The sequence below is a fragment of the Leuresthes tenuis genome, unplaced genomic scaffold, assembly GCF_036924035.1.
Source record: "Leuresthes tenuis unplaced genomic scaffold, fLeuTen1.0.hap1 SCAF_16, whole genome shotgun sequence".
Taxonomy (NCBI): domain Eukaryota; kingdom Metazoa; phylum Chordata; class Actinopteri; order Atheriniformes; family Atherinopsidae; genus Leuresthes; species Leuresthes tenuis.
Window position 1 is genome coordinate 10,421,282 of NW_027325370.1, and position 19,752 is coordinate 10,441,033.

General features: G+C 37.4%; 2 protein-coding genes across 2 annotated transcripts; one reads left to right on the forward strand and one right to left on the reverse strand.

The window, feature by feature from the left end:
• Positions 1–4,298: 4,298 nt before the first annotated feature.
• Positions 4,299–8,375, reverse strand: edn3b (endothelin 3b). Its single transcript, XM_072367232.1, has 4 exons — positions 8,151–8,375; positions 7,830–8,031; positions 4,923–5,081; positions 4,299–4,804 (listed from the first exon to the last, which is right to left on the reverse strand). The coding sequence occupies exons 1-4, from the start codon at positions 8,218–8,220 to the stop codon at positions 4,750–4,752; spliced, it is 486 nt and encodes a 161-aa protein (XP_072223333.1). The 5' UTR covers positions 8,221–8,375; the 3' UTR covers positions 4,299–4,749.
• A 6,934-nt stretch (positions 8,376–15,309) lies between these two features.
• ttll9 (tubulin tyrosine ligase-like family, member 9) lies at positions 15,310–19,677 on the forward strand. The gene is made up of 14 exons (XM_072367234.1): positions 15,310–15,427; positions 16,285–16,325; positions 16,395–16,487; positions 16,620–16,731; positions 16,824–17,009; positions 17,105–17,173; positions 17,277–17,367; positions 17,445–17,485; positions 17,584–17,671; positions 17,871–17,929; positions 18,076–18,272; positions 18,644–18,757; positions 19,021–19,145; positions 19,351–19,677. The coding sequence occupies exons 1-14, from the start codon at positions 15,413–15,415 to the stop codon at positions 19,419–19,421; spliced, it is 1,302 nt and encodes a 433-aa protein (XP_072223335.1). The 5' UTR covers positions 15,310–15,412; the 3' UTR covers positions 19,422–19,677.
• The last annotated feature ends 75 nt before the right edge of the window (positions 19,678–19,752 follow it).

A 19,752-nucleotide genomic window follows, 5' to 3' on the forward strand; every position in this document is an offset into this window, starting at 1 on the left:
AAAAAGTACCTGGACAAATGGGATTTTCACTCCACCATCTAATGCAAGTTACAGAAGTACAAAAACAAGATAACTCTGTCTTCTGTGTGCTAAGAATTAAGTATCACAAGACACTTTATTTAAAATTAATATTATTACTACATATCAACCAAATTATGACTGCAATGTACTATTGATCAGGCCCTTCATACATAAAATAGCTACATGATATCATTGCCTTATGAGAACTCTGTGCTGTTTTTTCAAATTTCAATAACTGTCAGAGGTTCCCCGCATGGCAAAAAGGGACTATTCATTCACATAACAAGAGCACAAACAACAAACTTTAAGCCACGGTAGGGGCCCTGAACCTGCCGTCTAATGATCAGGATGTCTGCGCACAAGTATTTCCCAGGGTGCACTGTGGGAATAGGGCCTTACTGACTGTGGAGGGTTTACACTGAGGCTCCAGGGTAGGCTTATTTGGGCTGGACTTAGTGTGACATTCCAGGATGATAAGTGGTATTAAGGTTTCAAAGGTTCAGTTCATCTCACATTCTTGTTACTTTACAAAAAAAGGTGTTTTTGTTACAAAAATGTAAACAACAACAAAATGCATAATGTATACATATTCAAAAAAGCAAAACAGAAAAAGTGGACATTGTTTGACTTTTAAAAGAAGGTTTTTTGTCAATTTTGAAAAAAATATCACTCAAGCTCAGGATAACAAAGCTGTTTTCTCATCATGAGAGATTTTTCTCTTTATCTTGAGAAAACAAAATGCCATTTTCTTAAATGAATTAAAATAAGCTCATGGTCACACTGAAATTGTATTTTGTTTTACAGATTACACAAAAATGAGCTCATTATAAAGAAAAAATTACTTTCCTATATGAAGATTACAAGAAAAGTAACACATGAAAGCAGGAAAATCAGCACAACCGCAGCTGGTTTCGGTCCACTAGATTTCTGTTGTGTGCTTTTGTACATATTTGTGCCAAAAACTGGCATTTGCGTTCTTTATTCGGTAGCTGTAGCAAATATGCTGATACTAATAAGTGACTTGTTTTAATTTTCTTGTACATGACAAGAATTAAGTTTTGTTAGATGCTGTGCAATGGACCAACTCAGAGAGATTATATATGTAATAACATCAAGGGTAGCTTTGGGAAGCTTATGACTGGCTGTGGTGGCAGTACATAACTCACAATGAGATCGTATGTTTGTCTGGAAAATTCACTTTTAACTCAGCACACACGAGATGAACCTCAACAAGCAGTTTAGGGGACAATTGGAGTTTAAGCACTGCTGCTGACCTTTTGCATGCCTGACAGACAACTAAACCTCGGGCAACCCAGCTGTGTGGCACTTACAATCATAGTAACTCAAATGTTCACATACAAGCATTTTACTCACTGGGCCTGTCTACCTCTTATCTGTATGTAGAGTTGTTTATTTTCACCAGAGTTGTAAATTGGAGGAACACAAACATGTAAAAGAGAGAAAATTGAACATATCTTTATATCATCTTTACTTAGAACAAGGTGACAAAAAGGTACAAAGTAGGATTTACTTTGTGATGAATAATAAACAAACAGTTAAATCAAAAAGCTAATGCTCCTTTGAACTCTGTAATACATTGCCAGCAAAGGAAATTGAATCGTAGTTTTTAGATGAAATATACATAACATGTCAAATGTCACCAGATGTAACAACATGTATTCTAATGCTGAACATTAGGTTACAATAAAGTGAGAAAATGATTTTCTCTTCTAACATTATATATGACTGAAAACACTATAACTGGCTGGTAACTGACAGGACAAATTATTGGCCAATTTAGTGGCCAGTAAATGTAAGTGATTCGTTTGAAGTAATTTGTTCCTACCAAGATTTACATAATCTTACATACTGTCCTCCTTATGAATTCCATTTATATTGTCCTGCGTTAAAAGTGTTAAGACATATATGAGAATAATAAATATATATACAAGTAGTTGATACACATAAGACATAGCAGGAATGAGTAAACTGTTGGCAGAAAGATAAATGTAATTCTAAACCTTACATTTTTTCTGGCTGCTATAAGAAAACTAAAAAACCTGTTGGCTATCAATAACAATAGAAATGATATTGTCTTCTCGTGTAAAAATAGCTTTTTTTCCCCTGCGGTATACAAGATTCACAACGGCATTGATTCCACTGTTACATTCATGATTTACTATTTTTTGGTGAAGACACGTTGGCTGTAATTTCATTTTGGAAGATCCAAAGCATAACTTAAGCCATGTTTTTACCTACTGACAACTGTCCTGCATTACGGCATTACATTCCCATCATGACTGTGGAGATATAGACTATGGAGTGAAAATCGTCCACACCACTTTCAATTCATTCGAACACCTAATTTCTTATTATTCCAGGTGAGCTTTGAAAAAGATAGGCATGCTCGTGTGTGCCTCTCTGAAGCACTGAGCAGCTTATTGCAGTATCCTCTTGAGTGTCTGTCTTGAGGTGATAGTAGCAGAATTGCTCAGATTCATCGGGATGACCTTGGGGTGATTATTGGATCTTGGTTGAACCCTGGAAAAACAGGAATGCAGAAGATTCTAGAAAACATCTGCAATTCTGGGAAAAAACTTGGCCGTGGATAGTAACACTCCTTCCAATAAGAAAACAATCCAAAACATAAAGTCAGACAGTTCAAGAAAGTGTGTATGTATACAAAACTGCATAGAAATTATCTAACTTTATCAATACTAACTGTAACTGGTTGGATCAACAGACAAAAACAATTAGGAGCTTAATCTTTCCCTTTCTTTCTCACCCCACCCCACTTCCTCAACTATACATACAGACACACTAAATTCCCTACCTAACCTGTAGATACAAAGAAAAAATATTGTAATCCCACTTTAAGCCTTAAGGTCCAAAGAAAAGACTATATCAGCCCTGGGATGTTTTCTCTTTATATCTAATTCTACTCACATGGAATGCTCTCAGTGACCCCTCACCACAAACAAACTAAAAAACAATTGTTCGTTTAATCTTTTTATTGTCTGTTTTTTTTTTTCAAAATGTGTTTCTACAGCAAATTTAAACTGAGCTTTGGGTGATGAAATTAAATTAAATTAAAGTACCGCTAATCTAATTAAGAATAAAATGGATAAATTCATTAACAGTTTGGTTTGCTGGGACAAAAAAAATAAAAAAATCCACCCAGAAACAATACAGTTTGTTTATATTGGAGTAAATAATTTTCTGTTCTGCAATTTTCTGGTAACGTGAGATCTGTTATGAAAACTATTCAAGGTGCAAAAAAATTCTCCGCACCAGTCAAAGGAAACTGAAAAGATTGAAATGTTGGTCATGGGGAGGGCAAAAAGTACTGGAGGCAAGAAACACAATTGATTGATTAAGTTGGAGCACTGCATTTTATCCTGTTAGTAGCACAGCTTATGAATTGATATGGTTAAATAACAGTAGGTTTGAATTTTTTTTATTTTTTCATTAAGCCTATATAAATCTCTCACTCAAAGAAACTGGATGCATTATTCATTTGGTATGACATATATAACAAATGCTAAGTACGTTCCTAAAACACTTAACTAAAGCTTTAACTAATTTCTTTTAAAAAAGGGGCCTAAATAGTGACTTTGGACCATTTTCAGTTGCAGATTCATGCACAGTTGGTGCAGTTGTGATGACTTATGAGAAGCACAAAAGGACTGACCTCAAATAAACAGTTCTCATCTTCAGCCCTGTGATCCAGTGCAATGGTGTGCCTCGTTTACTTGCTTTAACAGTTTCTGAACAACAATGGGTTGCTATTGTTCGCTAAAGCAGGCTTTTACATAGGCAAAACCACTTAACATATGCACTTTTTTTTAAAGCTTTGATCTTATGAAATTTGTTGTCAGTAAGGAAAAATTTTAAATGCTGTCAGTCTTACTTATAAATGTATATGAAATCCACAGCTGAAAACAATCAATTAGAGCCACATGCTGCGCTGATTCAGACCAGACACAAAGACCGACTCATACATGATATACAGGGTCAGTGCTGGTCAATGGTAAAGTACACTAAAATTGATAATTCTGCTGATAAGACAGCAAATTATACACTTTTGCTGACAGAACAGTCAATGATTTGCTTAAAAACTGTAAATAATTAGATTAATTCAAAGCTCAATAACTCTGTCAGCCCCAAAAAATATGTGGCTAAAAACATACCCTCCTTTTTTGCTTGCACTTTTCAGCGTATTTAAAGACACAATATTTATTTTGCCTACTTTCCATAGCTCCTCCAGGCACTTTTGCTTGCCGACACTTTAGTGGAACTATCTTCCATGTCCCTTAGGGATCAACATAAGCTTATCTCATTGTTTTAAAATATTAAATCAAGTGTAGTCCACAACACTAAGTATGAAACCAAAGGGCTGGTCTGTTTAAGCTTGACATAAGCAAGATCATTGGCTATTATATTGATATGATGGTGAAAGTAATCCCCATTCTGTTCTCAGGAGGGAACAAAAAGGGAATAGCCTCCAGAGATCTGCATCAAAGTGGCTGACGAGTTCTTGAAACCACTTGGCCTGATGGAACTTGCTCCAAAAGTTTTGATGTTGAGGAATGTTGGCAGTGTTCAACTTCGAAGTTCTTCCTTCAACTGTGTATACCTGGGAGGCAAGAGTGAAAGGAAGGAGCTGAAGAGGAGGGAAGGGTCCATTCACTCAAGGAGAGGAGCATCAAATGGAGCAGCTAGAAACTGTCATCCAAGGCCAGGGACTCTGTGGAGACTCTTGGTTGGCAAAGTCTGATGGGGGCTTTGGAGAAAGTAATTCACGTTAAGTCTATAATATCAAAGCAATATTCCTGTAACTGATTATTGCACATGCATACAGTGAGAGGACACATAAAAGACAGATTCAAATTCAGGCTTACATTGACAGACAAAAGTTCTGGCACACAGGGTCTGCATCAATCACGGCACAAATGCAGCGTGGCGTCTTTGGCCCGTCGTGTTCAGTCGGTCGTTCCCCAACAGCACGTACGCGTCTCTGCGGCCCTCTGTAGCTAGACATACCATAGGGCACAGTACGCCTAAGATGAGAAACAAACAGACCTGGTTTCAATAACAATAATTTTAAAAAAAGGAATGCAAAATGATTTATCATAACTTGGATGAAATAAGATATGGTTACGATTAATCTCCAATAACATTTGTAAAAATTCTAAATTTTAATAATCTGTATTTAGGCTTGTATAATTCTATTGAAATAAGTGAGTGTACAACTTTCCATTATGGATCAATGTACTACCTTTTTATGTCATTATACCTTTGAACATTTGTTTTCAGTTTAATGACCAGTGGGAAATGGTCATGGAAAACTAAAAGATCAGATCAGAGAAGCTGGTGAGAAAGAGTATGACATATGACTTCCATAGATCAACTTTACAAAGTCAGAAAGGCCGTGACTATTGATTGTTCTTGCCAGCTCTCCCATCTGGATACCAACATTTATAATGTCATGCTGGTATTTTTCTCTTTGTCGTCTCATCTGTTTTCAACCATCTGTGATTTATTTTACAAAGAAAAAAGGAATCAAACTAAATAAATACAAATGTGTCTGTAGTTTGTAGGGTCTAAAAGGTCAAAGAAGAAAGACAATCTGCTTTGGAGTATCCCAGCAGGTATTGTGCAGCAAGGTCTGCACATGAGGGTGAATAGGCTACATTTGTCATTTGAAATTAAAGCTCAATTGACAGATAAATAGCTTTCTCTCATGAACTTGTCAGAATATGTCAGTTTGCCTGCTGCCTGTGTCTGATTAAATACCTGCAGTGTTGCTAACATTCTGCCTGCTGCTTCCACTTTATCTTGCCCTCAGTCTGCCTGTTTGCAACTGTATATCTGATTGTCCTGAGGGTAAAAGGCCTTTTAACCTTTCCACCTGTTCAATCTGAAGTGGCAGCTGCGGGTCAGACGTAAGTTTTAATGTATCACAAGATGGTCTGTAGAATGCTAATGTGAGCTAAGAAAAAACTGTTGGTGGAGGTTACTTGTGGTATGAAAGAGGTCATACTTGCATGAAAGACTTAAAAAGGTAGCTGCCTTTAAGCATAAGTAGTAAAAAATTGTTCACACTACATGAGGACAATGGCACCCTCTTGTTAACTACCTACATTTTAGATCAGAGGAATTCAATGTATTTGTTTTTTTATTCATTATCTTATCACAAAGACCCTCAAAATTTAAACGTGTATTTGCAAATGCATTATTTTATTTTACATTGACTATGTTAGGTCTCAGTGCCCAACTAAGCATTTAAAGCGTGTTAATTTGTTCCAACATGCTAAGCAGTAAAAGAATAAGTTGTTTTTCTAGGACAGCCTTCGGCAGTCTTAGCATGAGAAGACAGATGGAGAAGGAACGCTTTCCTGCGGTCATGTCAGTGAAGGTGTTAATCCTGATAAAAAAAGGTGCTTGACATACAATTATAAAGTAGTGCTCCCAGTCTGAGGTAATCCTGCCCACATACTTTGAAAACAAAATTTGAAGAAACCGCCGCCTGTCTAGAGTTACATACACTCTATTTCGCTCTTCATGGTACTTAATCACCTTCTGAGACAAAATTACTCCTGAGTTACGGGTATGTTAATACCTCTTTTAATCATTTTTGAATTAAGACTAAGATTAAAATAAAACTGTTTTGTGGTCACAGAGTAAAATTACTGCCACAGTTAATGCTTCAGTTGTATTGCCTAAATTAGCGGTTGCTGTTACATCACAAGAAGTTTATGTATCTAATCTAAATTACTGTGGCTACTTTAAAGGTAGTTACATTTCAACCACAGGTCCATTCGGGATTCACCACAAAATTGTGGAAAAATGTTGGTAATTGGAACATTCCACACCTATTCACATGGACATTTAACTATTTCCTTTTCAACTCCATCCTGTAAGCCTCACAACTTCCTGACTTCACTGTCTGGTATCAACTGCAGAGGATCACTGAGAGTTTGGCTCATGTCAGCTGTGTTTATAGTGTTGTGAACATATTTTGGCACTTCAGGTGACTAGATTCTTATCTGACCAGCAATTGACACTAGCAAACGAATCATCCTAATCAGCAATAAAATTCCTTGACATACAAGAAAAACTGCAAACAAATGTTTCGAGGTAAGCAAGTGCTATTTTGATGGCAGGGTTGTCACCATTATTCATATGATTTTAGTATTTAGTGTTTTGTATGAAGTGAACTGATGAACTAAAAACTTTTACCATCATCTTTTGACACATTCTCAAATTTCTTGAAGTGGCATATGGCTTAACCAGTGTCGTATTTCTTAAAGTTTCAGTCTTATTACCTTTTTTGTGGTTCTTCACATTGATAGAATTTTTTTTTTCCTGGAATTTGAAATACCACAATGGCCACTGTCGTCAGCGAAATAATCACATGCACATCGTACCTTAACCACACAATAGTTCATCAGATTCGGACTTAGATATTGGACCAAACAATAACAGAAAGACATTAGACACTAACTTTTGAGTTAAGACAGTAGCAGGGCGAGTTGCTCACTATTGGGCTTGTCATCACTTGAACTGTGACGGCTCCAGTAGCCTCCCGGCGCATTGCTGGGCGTGATTTGACAGCGGTCTACAGCCTTAAGTGAATAGGTCCTGTCTGAATTATTCGAAGCTGTCACAGACCTATCAACGTATCAAGTATTTAATTTAATCTAATCGGATCATGTGCGAGTGCAGAAGATCTTTGCACCACAATACACATCCTAGAATTTACAAATCTACACATCGCGTGTTTTAGAGGTTAAAACGTGTCTTACTCAGGAGTGTTTATCCAGATGATATCCAAGTGGCAGTAGTACACACACTCCTTGTCTGTGTAGGAATAACAGGTGCAGCGCTTTTGTCTGTACTTTGTGGTGTCAGACAGCTGTGTACCCTGAGGAGTCTTGGAGCCGGACACTTTGGAGTCTGAGAGACTTCTGGGATTGCGCTCGGATTTCACGGGGGACATCAAGACACCTTTATTAAAAGTATGTAAAAAAAAACAACTGAGTAAACTGTGATATAACGAATAGATTATAAGAAATAAGTGTTTTTCTTTCTTCCTTCCTTTTTTATAGAAAGAAATGGAAACCTACCGTGTAAGAGAATCAGTGTAAGTATTTTGACAAGCATGATTCTCGCGAGGAAAGGCAGCATCTTTGCCATGTCAGATATTCCCAAAATCAGTCATAGTGGGATGATGATATATATCCATTCAATTTAATATAGGTCCTCGAGCAGCTCACATGGTCCAGACGCGAATAACTGATCGGGAAATATGTGTTGCTCAGTTTATCAGATTTCTATAAAATTATTCCCCTTCTAACTTAACGCCTTGACGTGAAATTTAAACTACCTCCTTCAGAGAAATTGGAATGCCTTCCTCTCAATGTAAATGAGATCTCTGGAGCAAAGGGAGAAACGATTATCCTCGGTGTCACTTCGCCTTTTGAGAACTCAAATTAAAGGTGTAGAGTTTAGGAGAATCGTGGGTACACGCCCACACCTCCTCCACCACTCCTGGTTAAATGCTCTGTCACGTGCAGCAGCGGCATACTGCTCAACACATGAGGTAGGCTGCTCTATCATCTCCAATAGACCGCATGACAGATTTGATTAAATTGACTTAATCAACTCAAAGAATAACTAAACCCTTCACAACAATATCACTCTCTGAAAGTGTGGGAAAAGCAATTAAGTATAAACTTCATTCTTGTGTTTTCAAGTGTATGCCTGACTTAATGAAAAAGGAACTTCTGTCAGTGTAACTAACTGTCTCAGAAAGAATGCTCACATCATCAGATGATCAGTTCAAGCATTAGTTTCCAGCTCCAGATGACCATCTATTATCATTTAATCCACTGACGTTTGTAATACATCTGTTCTAAGCAAACCTGCTTCTTGGTTATGATACACCTGGTGCAGGCACACTAGAGTCAAGTTTCCACAGTATATCTAGCTGAAGTCCAACCTTGTCTGGTTTTTGGAGTGCTGCAGCATCAAGCTGTTCAGTTTGCACAAGTGCACTTTGTCTCATGTTTTCTTTTTGGCAGGTCAGATAAACTGTAAGCAATTACAGTCAATGATGAAGGTTTGTATGTTTTGTTTTTTAATGCGCTCATTATTCGTATCACAATATATGTTCTATACATGCTTTACATTTTTGAATTTTGTTTAAAATGTTTTCACAAAAAGGCAAACAAAGAAATGATCAAGGGAGATTGGAATCACTGCTCTGAAGTGTATTACATGTCTCTCATTACATGGGCTTGTTTTTATAGTAAATTCATTCATTGGGGTTGGGGGGTGTAGAGGGCAACATCCGACACATTGCAACAGCTTAGGCCACAACTGGCCTCCATGACAGTCTGCTGAATATGCTACTGTCAGCCTGCAGTAGGAACTATATATATAAACATAGTGGTAGTATTCCCTAAATTTGAGATTCGTAGCCCACTTGTCATCACAATTTAATGGTAGTGACGGCAAAATAACATGATTGAATTGTTGAAAACATTGAATTGTTTTTACACTAAGAATTTTGCCGAAGAACGAAAAAGACCAGGATACACTTTGCACTTGCAGAGATTTGAAACGGACCACAATGGACAGGTGAGACCAAGACTAAGCTATTTCTTTATGATGGATTGTAGAAAGTAAGGAATGGTTTTGGGGCACTTCGTGATCCAAGACAGACCTTCTCAGCTGTTGGATATTGATGAGGTGAAGATTGTACAGCATAGAGGCCAATCCTGAATACAAAGCCAAATCGGCTAGGGTTTTATTGATCAACACAGGAATGTTATGAACTAGTCGAGCCAATCGTGTAAGTGAAGTTGAATTCAACTTCACCAAAAGAAGTGTATTGTGATGAATGTGAGCCATTAGCCAAGCAGTCATAGATTTATTTGCAGCTAGATAAAAATGTCAGTTGGGTTCAAATGAGACATTGCTGCCGTCCTGTTCCTGGTGCTCAATCCAGATTGTGGTGTTATTTCTGCAAAAACAGAGCTGTGGGAGAAAAAGATAAACTAAATAAACATTTTTACATCAACTATATCTGTGTTGGACAACTTCTCTCCAGGGTGTGCCTTGTCTCTAACCTTCTGACAGGGCAGGCTCCAGTTCTACAGAAAATAGATGGATGGACATCCACCCTGTTTCTCAAGCTTAAGGTGGTGTCTCCAGCAAATTCATAAATGTAACTTTCTTAAAGCACATTAAGGAATCACTGAAGCTAAATGGGAACACCACCCCACTGGTTGGTGGATGTTTTGGTGAGTGGTTGATAGAGCATAAAATAGCAGAATGCTCCAAGAAGTGGCAAAATAAACAAGCCAAAGGGAAGAAAAGAGAAGATGACGGTGGGTGGGGTGGCACCTCCAGCCATGCTCAGACAGCTGTTATGAAAACAAACGTAGTTCCTTGAGCTTCCAACTCCAATTTCCTTTCAGTTTTGTGGCCCTTTTTGGGCAATCATTACTTTCACTTCAGGCTGCCACAAAGCTTGTGAAATACAGTGAAATACAGAGAAAACCTGCTAATCTGTTCAGATTTACTTTAATATTCACATCTGACTGCACTGGGTTTCAATGTGGAAATATTTTCTCAAAGATGAAATATATTCAGTACACCTCAAAGTGGTATAGTCAACCACAGAAATACATACACAGAAATACATATGCAGCTACACCTAAGAAGACTGTTTGGACTACAAACAATAAGTGTCCTGGATTTGTTCTCTCCAACTGAGATATCCCGAAAAGCCAAATCTGTCTGACTCATGACTGCCCTCTGGTCCCCTCCCAAATTCCCTGAGGCTTAGGTTTTGTGCCATACCCAAGTTCTCTGGCACGGTCCCTAAGTTGGGAAACAGAGAGAATTCCAGATAAATTAAGACCATATTGTGTTTTCTTTCTCCTTACCAGAGTTATGGAGACAGAATGCTTTTAAAAAGTTGACTGTGTGTGGCTGAGTGGTCCCAGGATGTGTCCAAGCTGTGAAGGACCTCTTGCATCCTGGTCTATTGGAGCTATTGCAGTGTGGGTTCACTGCTGGTTATTTACCACTCAAAACTATATAAGAATGGAACAAAACCGTCTGAGAGAACTTGGTTTGGCATTGCTGATGAAGGCAATAAAAATAGATTAACGGTTCTAAATATAATGGTAGGTCTATCTTGTTAAACCTCTTTCACTTTATTCTTCCTGCATTGTGCCACACATTTCAGTGATTAAATTGTTAATTTTTTTTTTATCCCAAAGATTTCCCAAAAGTTTATTCTCTGCATTTTCCACACTGTTTTGATAATTTCACAGAATCCTTTTGCAGGCATATAGTTTTTCTCTCTAATACAGGTACTCTGTGTTCTCTTTCTTTGCTGTATATATCTTCTTGTGAGGTGTTGATTATATTTGCCCTCTCAGCAGAGGAAACCCCATCATAACAGTCCTGCAAGAACTGGGAAACATTAGAGAATCTAATACACCCCAGAAGCATTCCAGCTACTAATATGACCTGTTTTTTTGGGCCTCTTCTTATGTTTTATTAGAAAACATTTTTTGTCTTCCGAGCCAGGGGATTTGCACACTCATTACCTCTGGAGTGTTGTGGTGCTACTGGGGTAAGGAGCAGAGAAACAATAAACAGGTTGTCTTAATATCTTAGAGGCTGTATATATGTAAACCTTCTGAAATGAGTATGCAGTAACGTTTAATGGAGGAACAGTCGTTCCCTCAGTAGACTCAAGAATGGTGTGGATTTTTCTTTGTCAAGCTTGTGTTGTTTCTTCTGTCTAAAATTTAGGTTTTCTAGCTTACTCCATAGTCTAATGGCATGCTAGTGTAATTGACTGCTGACAGAAGTGTGATAAGGAGCATGAATGGTGTCTATCTTTCTGTGTTAGCCATGTGATGGACTTGTGACACGTCCAGAGTGTACATCACATCTAGCTGTAGTGCGAGCTGGGATATCGGTGACCCTCTAAAAGTACAGTGTAGTTGTAGTTAATTGATGGATGATGTAAAATAGCTCAATGTATCTCATAAGGATGACAAAATTAAGCAAGGAGAGCAGGGGAACAGTGTTGTGGAACTACTGACACAGATTTCTTTTTTTAGTTACAGCAGAAGACCCAGTACATTGTCTCCTGCTCAGTTTTATACTATTTACTCTTGCTGTTGCACACTACAGTCTATCAGGCCGAATAGTAATTATTAAATGGGCACCTTTACAAACAGGCAAGACAAAAGAAATCTATTATGAATGTAATCATCACTTAGTTCTCTGATGTCAAGTATTTCCTGGGTACCTTGTAGTACTTTGCTTTCCCCCTTCTTACCTTTGCTGTGTTGACCTGGATCTGAGACATAGTAAATGTGTTTCCTCTGCATATGGAAGCCCTGAACTAATTTACTAAGACTCCACAGAAATATATATATATATTAGGACTGAACTTTCCTCCAAACAGAACATCTTTCCAAGGTGAGGATTAAGTCACTAAAGTCAGCAACATACCTCTCAAATGGATTGCAGCTGATGCCCTGAATCTCGCAGATTTCCTGCTTTGTGGTCTAGCTGTAATGACTATCGCTGCTCTAAAAACATATGAGATGTGGGATGCTTCACAATAAGTGGTGGTTTTTGAGATTTATGGAAAATCCAAAGCAGTGGTAAAACCAGCATTGTCAGACTAACCCAGTCATAGAGGCACAATGAAATAAAACTCAAGATTCAATATGACAATTTAAACTGGACAATAAAGTTCAAAATAATATTTAATATCCTCAGAAAACATGGCTAAGTGTTACAAGGAATGAACCCCATCGTGTGTTCATCCTCAAAAACAATTTTCAGTCCAAGATACTGGTGATCATGGAATTGTTTTGTTTTTTTCGGGATATGTGGTTAACCAAAATTATATGCACAACACGTACAGCTACTACTAGAGACAGATAGCAAACCTCTCAAGGGATTGCAGCCAAACCTTAAACTGTTATACAGACACAAATACAGGGAATCTGTCTGAAAACAAGAGGTTGACCTGTGAAAGGCACCTATGCTTTAGCCAACTCTTAGGGATAAAGAGGCAAATTTTGGGAGAAGCAGGATTTTGAAGGTACATAGAAAAAAAGCTTTTATGGAGAAAATTGTCTGTCATAAAACAAAGAACTGGACTCTAAAAATGGGATTCGCAGTGCTGTCATGGTCACATAAATTGGAGCTCCTGGTTAAAGGCTAACTTTGACGTTTTAAGATATAGGAATATATGAACGAACAAAGTAGTAAAATGAACACACAATGTTTAATAACAATGTTTGTGAATGGAATAAATGCTCAATAAATATGCAGGCAGTGTGGATGTGCATTGGTGTAGCTTCTCAGTCATTCAGGTCATTGAAATCGTAATAGCTTGAATAGAAGGTAACTGGACATTAGTTGCCTTCTGTTCAAGCTCTTTGAATTGTGTGTACGTGTATTTATGTGTATGTGTGTTTGAGTAATTTGTTAGTTATTGGTCCCCCAACGCGCCGTCGCACTGTTATTGTATTTTCCATATTCCAGCCAGTGATTATTAGATCACCAAACAAGCAGAATTTATTTATTGGTGCTTAGAGAAGAAATTAACTCGTATTTTTTAGGTTTGTCTAAGATCAAGTTTAAAGGAAAACTGATCCCATCTTGCAGTCATCTGTTTTTTTATTTGAAATGTATCAGCACACCCATTTAACTCTATTGTCAGTCCATCATCGTGATATTGTTGAATAGAAAATCTTATTATGACATCACATGATAGTAGATCTGCTGTTCACACCATATATTGTGTTTCACAATAGCTTTGCTTTTCATACTAAGAATGTTTCATGATAGCAGAGCTTATCTGCACATTAGGGATGTTATGAGGTTTGGCTCAGATATACAAGCAGCCTTATTACACACTGCAGAGACCCTACCCCATAATCTTTACCACTGCAGACACTGGTCACTGACCACACACATGTTAAGATTCCATTTTCAGCCATCTTAATTATAATTCATTCTGATAGATTTATGTCAGAGTCTTGAATATGGGAGATTATTTGATTAGTAATGGGTGTCTGAGACAGGAAAAAAATAAAGAAATAAAGAAATTGTGATCTACACATTTATTTTACTTCACCTAGGAATTTGAGACCAGTATAAGCTGTTCTCACATTATTTACAACAAGGTGGTAAAAACAATACCCGTAAATGTTTTTATGAACTGGGGAGGGGCCTGGACTTCAAAAGAGGAATTAATGGTGTACCCCCAACCCACCGTGACATTATCAAACAAACACAATCAAAGGATCAATGATACACATACCTGAAAACATTTTTTGAGGAATGTTATGCAGACTGAAAATATACAGAGTTAACTCACAAAGAACAGTAAACAGATTAAGTACAATCCATAGGCCTTTGGCTGATTAGCTAGCTGAATATGCAGGATAGTCTGTTTTCTCAAAGTGTTAATCTTTCTATTGAATGGGAACAAAGACAAGTGCAAACCAGTTTGCTTTTATAATATTTCTGTCACAGTATATCTATGCTTTCAATCACTAGAACATATATCCGCGCGGCATGTTTTATCATCTGTGGCTGCAAAATGAAGTGTGAGTGTTTTCTTTCACATGTATGATTTTCTTGATAACTATATGTTGTTTATATAGATTGCTAAATCATTTCACATTTAAACAGATATCAGAGAGTCGGAGCTTAAAAATTATCTTGGAGTTTTAAAATATACCAACTTTCATAAAACAAGAAAGAGCCCCATTTTCCTAAATTAAGTTAGCTTTTGGCGCCACCGTGTGGTGATAAGGTTAATAATACTCAGAAATGTAAAGGAAGATACTTTGCTTTACAATCACATGATTACACAATCATACTTCCATAATTTGATCTATAGAAAGTGTATTTTGATATATGTATTTGATGTATGAGATTATTAGAAAGTTTATTATGTTTTATTTATTGGTAGATTTCTGTTTGTTTTTTAAACATGTTGCTCAATACAGCACCATGAAATATAGCCATCAAGAAATGATCAGAGGGATTAAAACCACTGTGAAGACGTAAAAACTCGTTACAAACATAGACATGATTATCAGTTCTTTATATGTTTATGGTTACAAATGTCAGCACGGATTCCGAATGCGACGGCAAGCTCACTAGGACAATCTTCCTTTCGGTTTTAACGGTTACCATGACAACAGCCGTTATGAAACTCTTCTACAAAACACTGAAGACGATTTCCCAAGTGAGGAAGCCGTAGCCAGTTACGTGTTTATTTCATTGTACTTGGTATAATCCCTTCTTTTTCTTGGTGAGCGCATCCATGTCAAAGTACAAGGTAAACGAAAAGATAGAATACATTTTGCAGTCATGTAGGCTTTCCTTTCACAGAAAGTAGATATGAAAAAATAGCTGAGCACCTAACGTTATGAGATAATGAAGCTAAATATATATATATATATATATATTAAAAGGTCTTCGTTTGTAGTTTTAATAAACTCAAACGTTTTTCTGGTTTGAAGAATTTGGGAGTGATTGGCTAGTAGCAGGGTTAGGGGTCGAAGTATGTAAAAAAATATATATATATATGTATATATATATGAGATATATATAAGCGAAACATGAAGCAAAAGTACATTTTTATTGCACTTTGTTTTTACTGTTACTATATGTGTAGGTGTTGTTCATTTTGGGCTATTTCGTAGTAGATAATTTCTATTTATCATTTATCACTGATTTATCTGCGAATTACCTTTCACGATGACATGATTAATTATTTTGTTTTGTAAAAACATCTGAACGTAGTGAGAACTGCTGTCACAAGCACCGCTGTTAACAGTTATTCAGCAGTTTTCTGTCAGCATTTTGATCGACCAATTGTTTCAGTTATGCTGGTATTATGCTGGTAACTGTTGAGCAATTTGATTGATCATAAATCATATATTACCAGTTTTATGTGCAGAAATCCCTATATGTAAAGTATTGGGTGTCTAAGCTTTTTCAGATAAATGTAATGCAATGAAATATTTTGAAATGTAGCAGAATGGAAGGAAAAAAGTTTCTAAAAAGACTAATGTAAAGTAGATTACTAGAACGTTGGGCTTGTACTTATTCGCAGTACTTGATTAAAAATGCTTAGTTGTAATTAACAGCTGAATAGTATTAAGACTTTATTTGCTTCTTCTACCTTTACAGGCGTGTGGATACAAAGGCTCATGTGACAAAAGTGAAGAACGGTGGGTATTTCTAAGTTGACGTGTGCTTCACAAATACTGGCAACGTTGACTGAATTACTGTCTCTTCAGGGAAGGAAGAAGTTGTGTGCGTTACAGATGTGGCCTGCTGAATACCATACAAGATGTCCTGCGTCAAAGACCAAACTGGGTAGAAGTAAAAGAGTGAGTTGGTAGATATTGTGGAAAATTTTTTGCAGTAAGTAGAGCATAGTGTATGGATGTTGGTTGTTTGTCATTACGTTGGCTTCTTTGTTGAATTTCTGGCCTGTGCAACACCCTTCCTCCTATTTGCAGTGATGGAGAGTGGGACTTCTACTGGTGTGATGTGGGTTGGCTCAGGGAGAATTTTGACCATACATACATGGGGGAACATGTTAGAATAAACCACTTTCGCAACCATTATGAGGTGAGATGGTGTCCGTCCGACATGCTATGACTATAAACTGAACATTTATCAGTAATAGATATATGGTCACATCCTGTGTTTTTACATCACAGCTGACACGCAAAAATCTCATGGTGAAAAACCTCAAACGGTACCAGAAAAATCTTGAAAGGGATATTGGCCGCATGGAGGCGTCTAAATGTGATTTTTTCCCCTGCACCTTTGCACTACCTAGCGAGTATCATCTCTTTGTGGAGGAGTTCAATAGAAGCCCTGGCAGCACGTGGATCATGAAGCCGGTGAGTGAAAGTAGACCGCAGATGTCACACAGCGCAATATAAGAACGTTTTTACACTGTTTTTGAATGACTAAAACTAAAAGTGTTCTTTTTCAGGTAGCAAAGTCTCAAGGCAAAGGCATTTTCCTGTTCAGGAAACTGAAAGACATCATTGAATGGAGGAAGGTAACATGTATTTGTTTTTTTTTTGGTTATAAATGAGAAACCTGAAAACAGACATTATACACGCACGCCTTTTGAGTCAGATTGATGATGCCGTTTCACACAGGATGGCTCCCGCACAGAGGAACAGAAGGATGCAGCACATGTGGAAAACTATGTGGCACAACGCTATATAGAAAACCCTTACCTAATCAATGGTAATGATCTGATTATCTGATTATTAATAGTTTTTTAAAAACGTAATTTCTTAATTGTGCCTTTTTCCTCCCCACAGGCAGGAAATTTGATTTGAGAGTTTATGTCCTTGTCACATCGGTATGTACTGAAATTGGTTAATTGAAAACCATTTAAACAAAGTATGAATGTTGCTATATGTTAAAATCCGTGTATCTGCACGTGTGTTTGTATTTCAGTATGTTCCTTTGAAAGCCTGGTTGTATCGAGATGGCTTTGCCCGCTTTACAAACACTCGATTTTCCCTCAGCAGCATCGATGACAAGTGTATCCCTTCTTTAGCATCACAGAATTTTGTCACCAACATTTGAGTATCGACACATGTATGTGATAGTTTAAAGCACTGCCTTGACAGGTCATCTTGTTCATTTTTGCTTATGAAATACTCAAGAAAACGCAGGTTGACTGCAGTTCTGAGGCTGTTGTTCATTACGGTTTCTAAATTCTCCTCAGTGCCATTTTTCAGACATGCACCTCACCAATGTGTCTGTTCAAAAAACAGCACCTGACTATGATCCTGAAAAGGTGTGTGTTCCAAAAACATCAAGAAGAAGTCAAATATCCTGCTACTATTTAGTGTTAGTTGGCTCTTTTAGCCATTTTTACCATGTCTCCATTGCTCTTTCTTCTTCTTCCTTTTTTTTTTTTTGGTTACATCCATCGTTTAACAGGGCTGCAAATGGCAGATGCAACAACTCAGAAGATACCTGACTGCCAAGCATGGCAGAGAGGTGGTCGAAACCCTCTTTAAAGAGATGGATAACATCTTCATCCGAAGCCTACAGAGTGTGCAGAAGGTCATTATAAATGACAAACACTGTTTTGAGCTCTATGGTTACGACATACTACTGGATCAGAACCTGAAACCGTAAGTTTCGATGTAAGCCAACAATGTGGATCTTCGCCTTACCTACACATTGTTCCTTTAAAACATGATCTTTTAAGGCATACTCTGCCATAAATAGAGTGAGATTTGCAGACCAGCAAATTATGGCACATGTTGGACATGAAGCAAAGCAGTAACTCTGCTAGGTCACACAAATAACCGTTTATAACCGTTTACTAAACTGGCAAATGAGCAGTAATTTTACTGTAAATGATAACACACAAGTTAATGAAAGTGCTCTGTGAAATATAAATGTCAACGACTCTCAGTGAACTCTTTGGTGCTCTGCTTGCGCAGACTTGAAAGGCCAAGTAAAGGTTTGCTTGACGTTGTCTAATTCCATCTCTTCCCAGGTGGTTAATTGAGGTGAACGCCTCTCCATCACAGACACCCAGTAGTCAAGAGGATTACGAAATGAAGTGCAAACTGCTGGAGGACACTTTGAATGTTGTTGATATGGAGGGAAGGTAAAATAGCTCATTCTCACCATGCATTGGCCTCATGAGGGGACAAGGTGTGAGTGTTTTATGCCTTTTAATCCATTATGGATATGCATAGATATTTAGCAAGAGTTGTTTTTTAATTACCGTTACTTTTCAGCTTGTTCATATATCATATTTTGAAACAAAACACTTTGGATGTAAAAAAGCACATACTGATGTGCCATGTTAACAGATCCCTAATGAATGCTGTCCAAGAGACTATAAGCGTTCTGTTTTTTTCTCATTAGACTGACTGGCAAGGAGAAAAGAGTGGGAGGCTATGATCTCATGTGGAATGATGGCCCTGTCTATGGGGAGGATGTCAGCCTACAAACATTTGGTGGTTCATGTTTCACAGCCAACACTCACTTAGGTAACCAAGCGGGGAAGTTAATGCAAACTTAATGAGGCAACAAGAATCTCCATTTCTAGGATTAAAAAAAACAAACATTCCAAGCAACCTGACAAAAACACGCATGCTTTTAAGATCATGGTATTTGATAATTGGTCGTATGAAACGGTCTGAATCATCCCATTATTACTAACTGCTGGAATTAAACACATGTTCTTTGGTGCAGGGTGTGTGAATGACAGAGAGAAGCAGCTTCGCCAGCTTCTGAAACCATTGCTGTTCCAGAAAAAGATGTAATCGCGTCAACAGTTTCACTACTTCAGCAGTTGCTGTTACTTGCAGTTACTTTATCATCACGGTGGGAGCAGACATTCTCCATCGAACTCGAATCCATACATTTATGTTTCTTAATACAAATTTCTTATTATCTCCTTTTATTCCAACCTTGGTTCCAAAGTAAATAGTTGAATGTGTTTAATAAAGACCATGTTTCTATGAAGCTCAGAGATGAAGACGAGTACACAAGGATAAAAATGTAGTTCATGAATTTATTAATGAAGATAACTTTAGAAATGTGTATCTATTTGCATTGATTTTGGTGTCAGTAACGATGCCAGTTAGTGATATG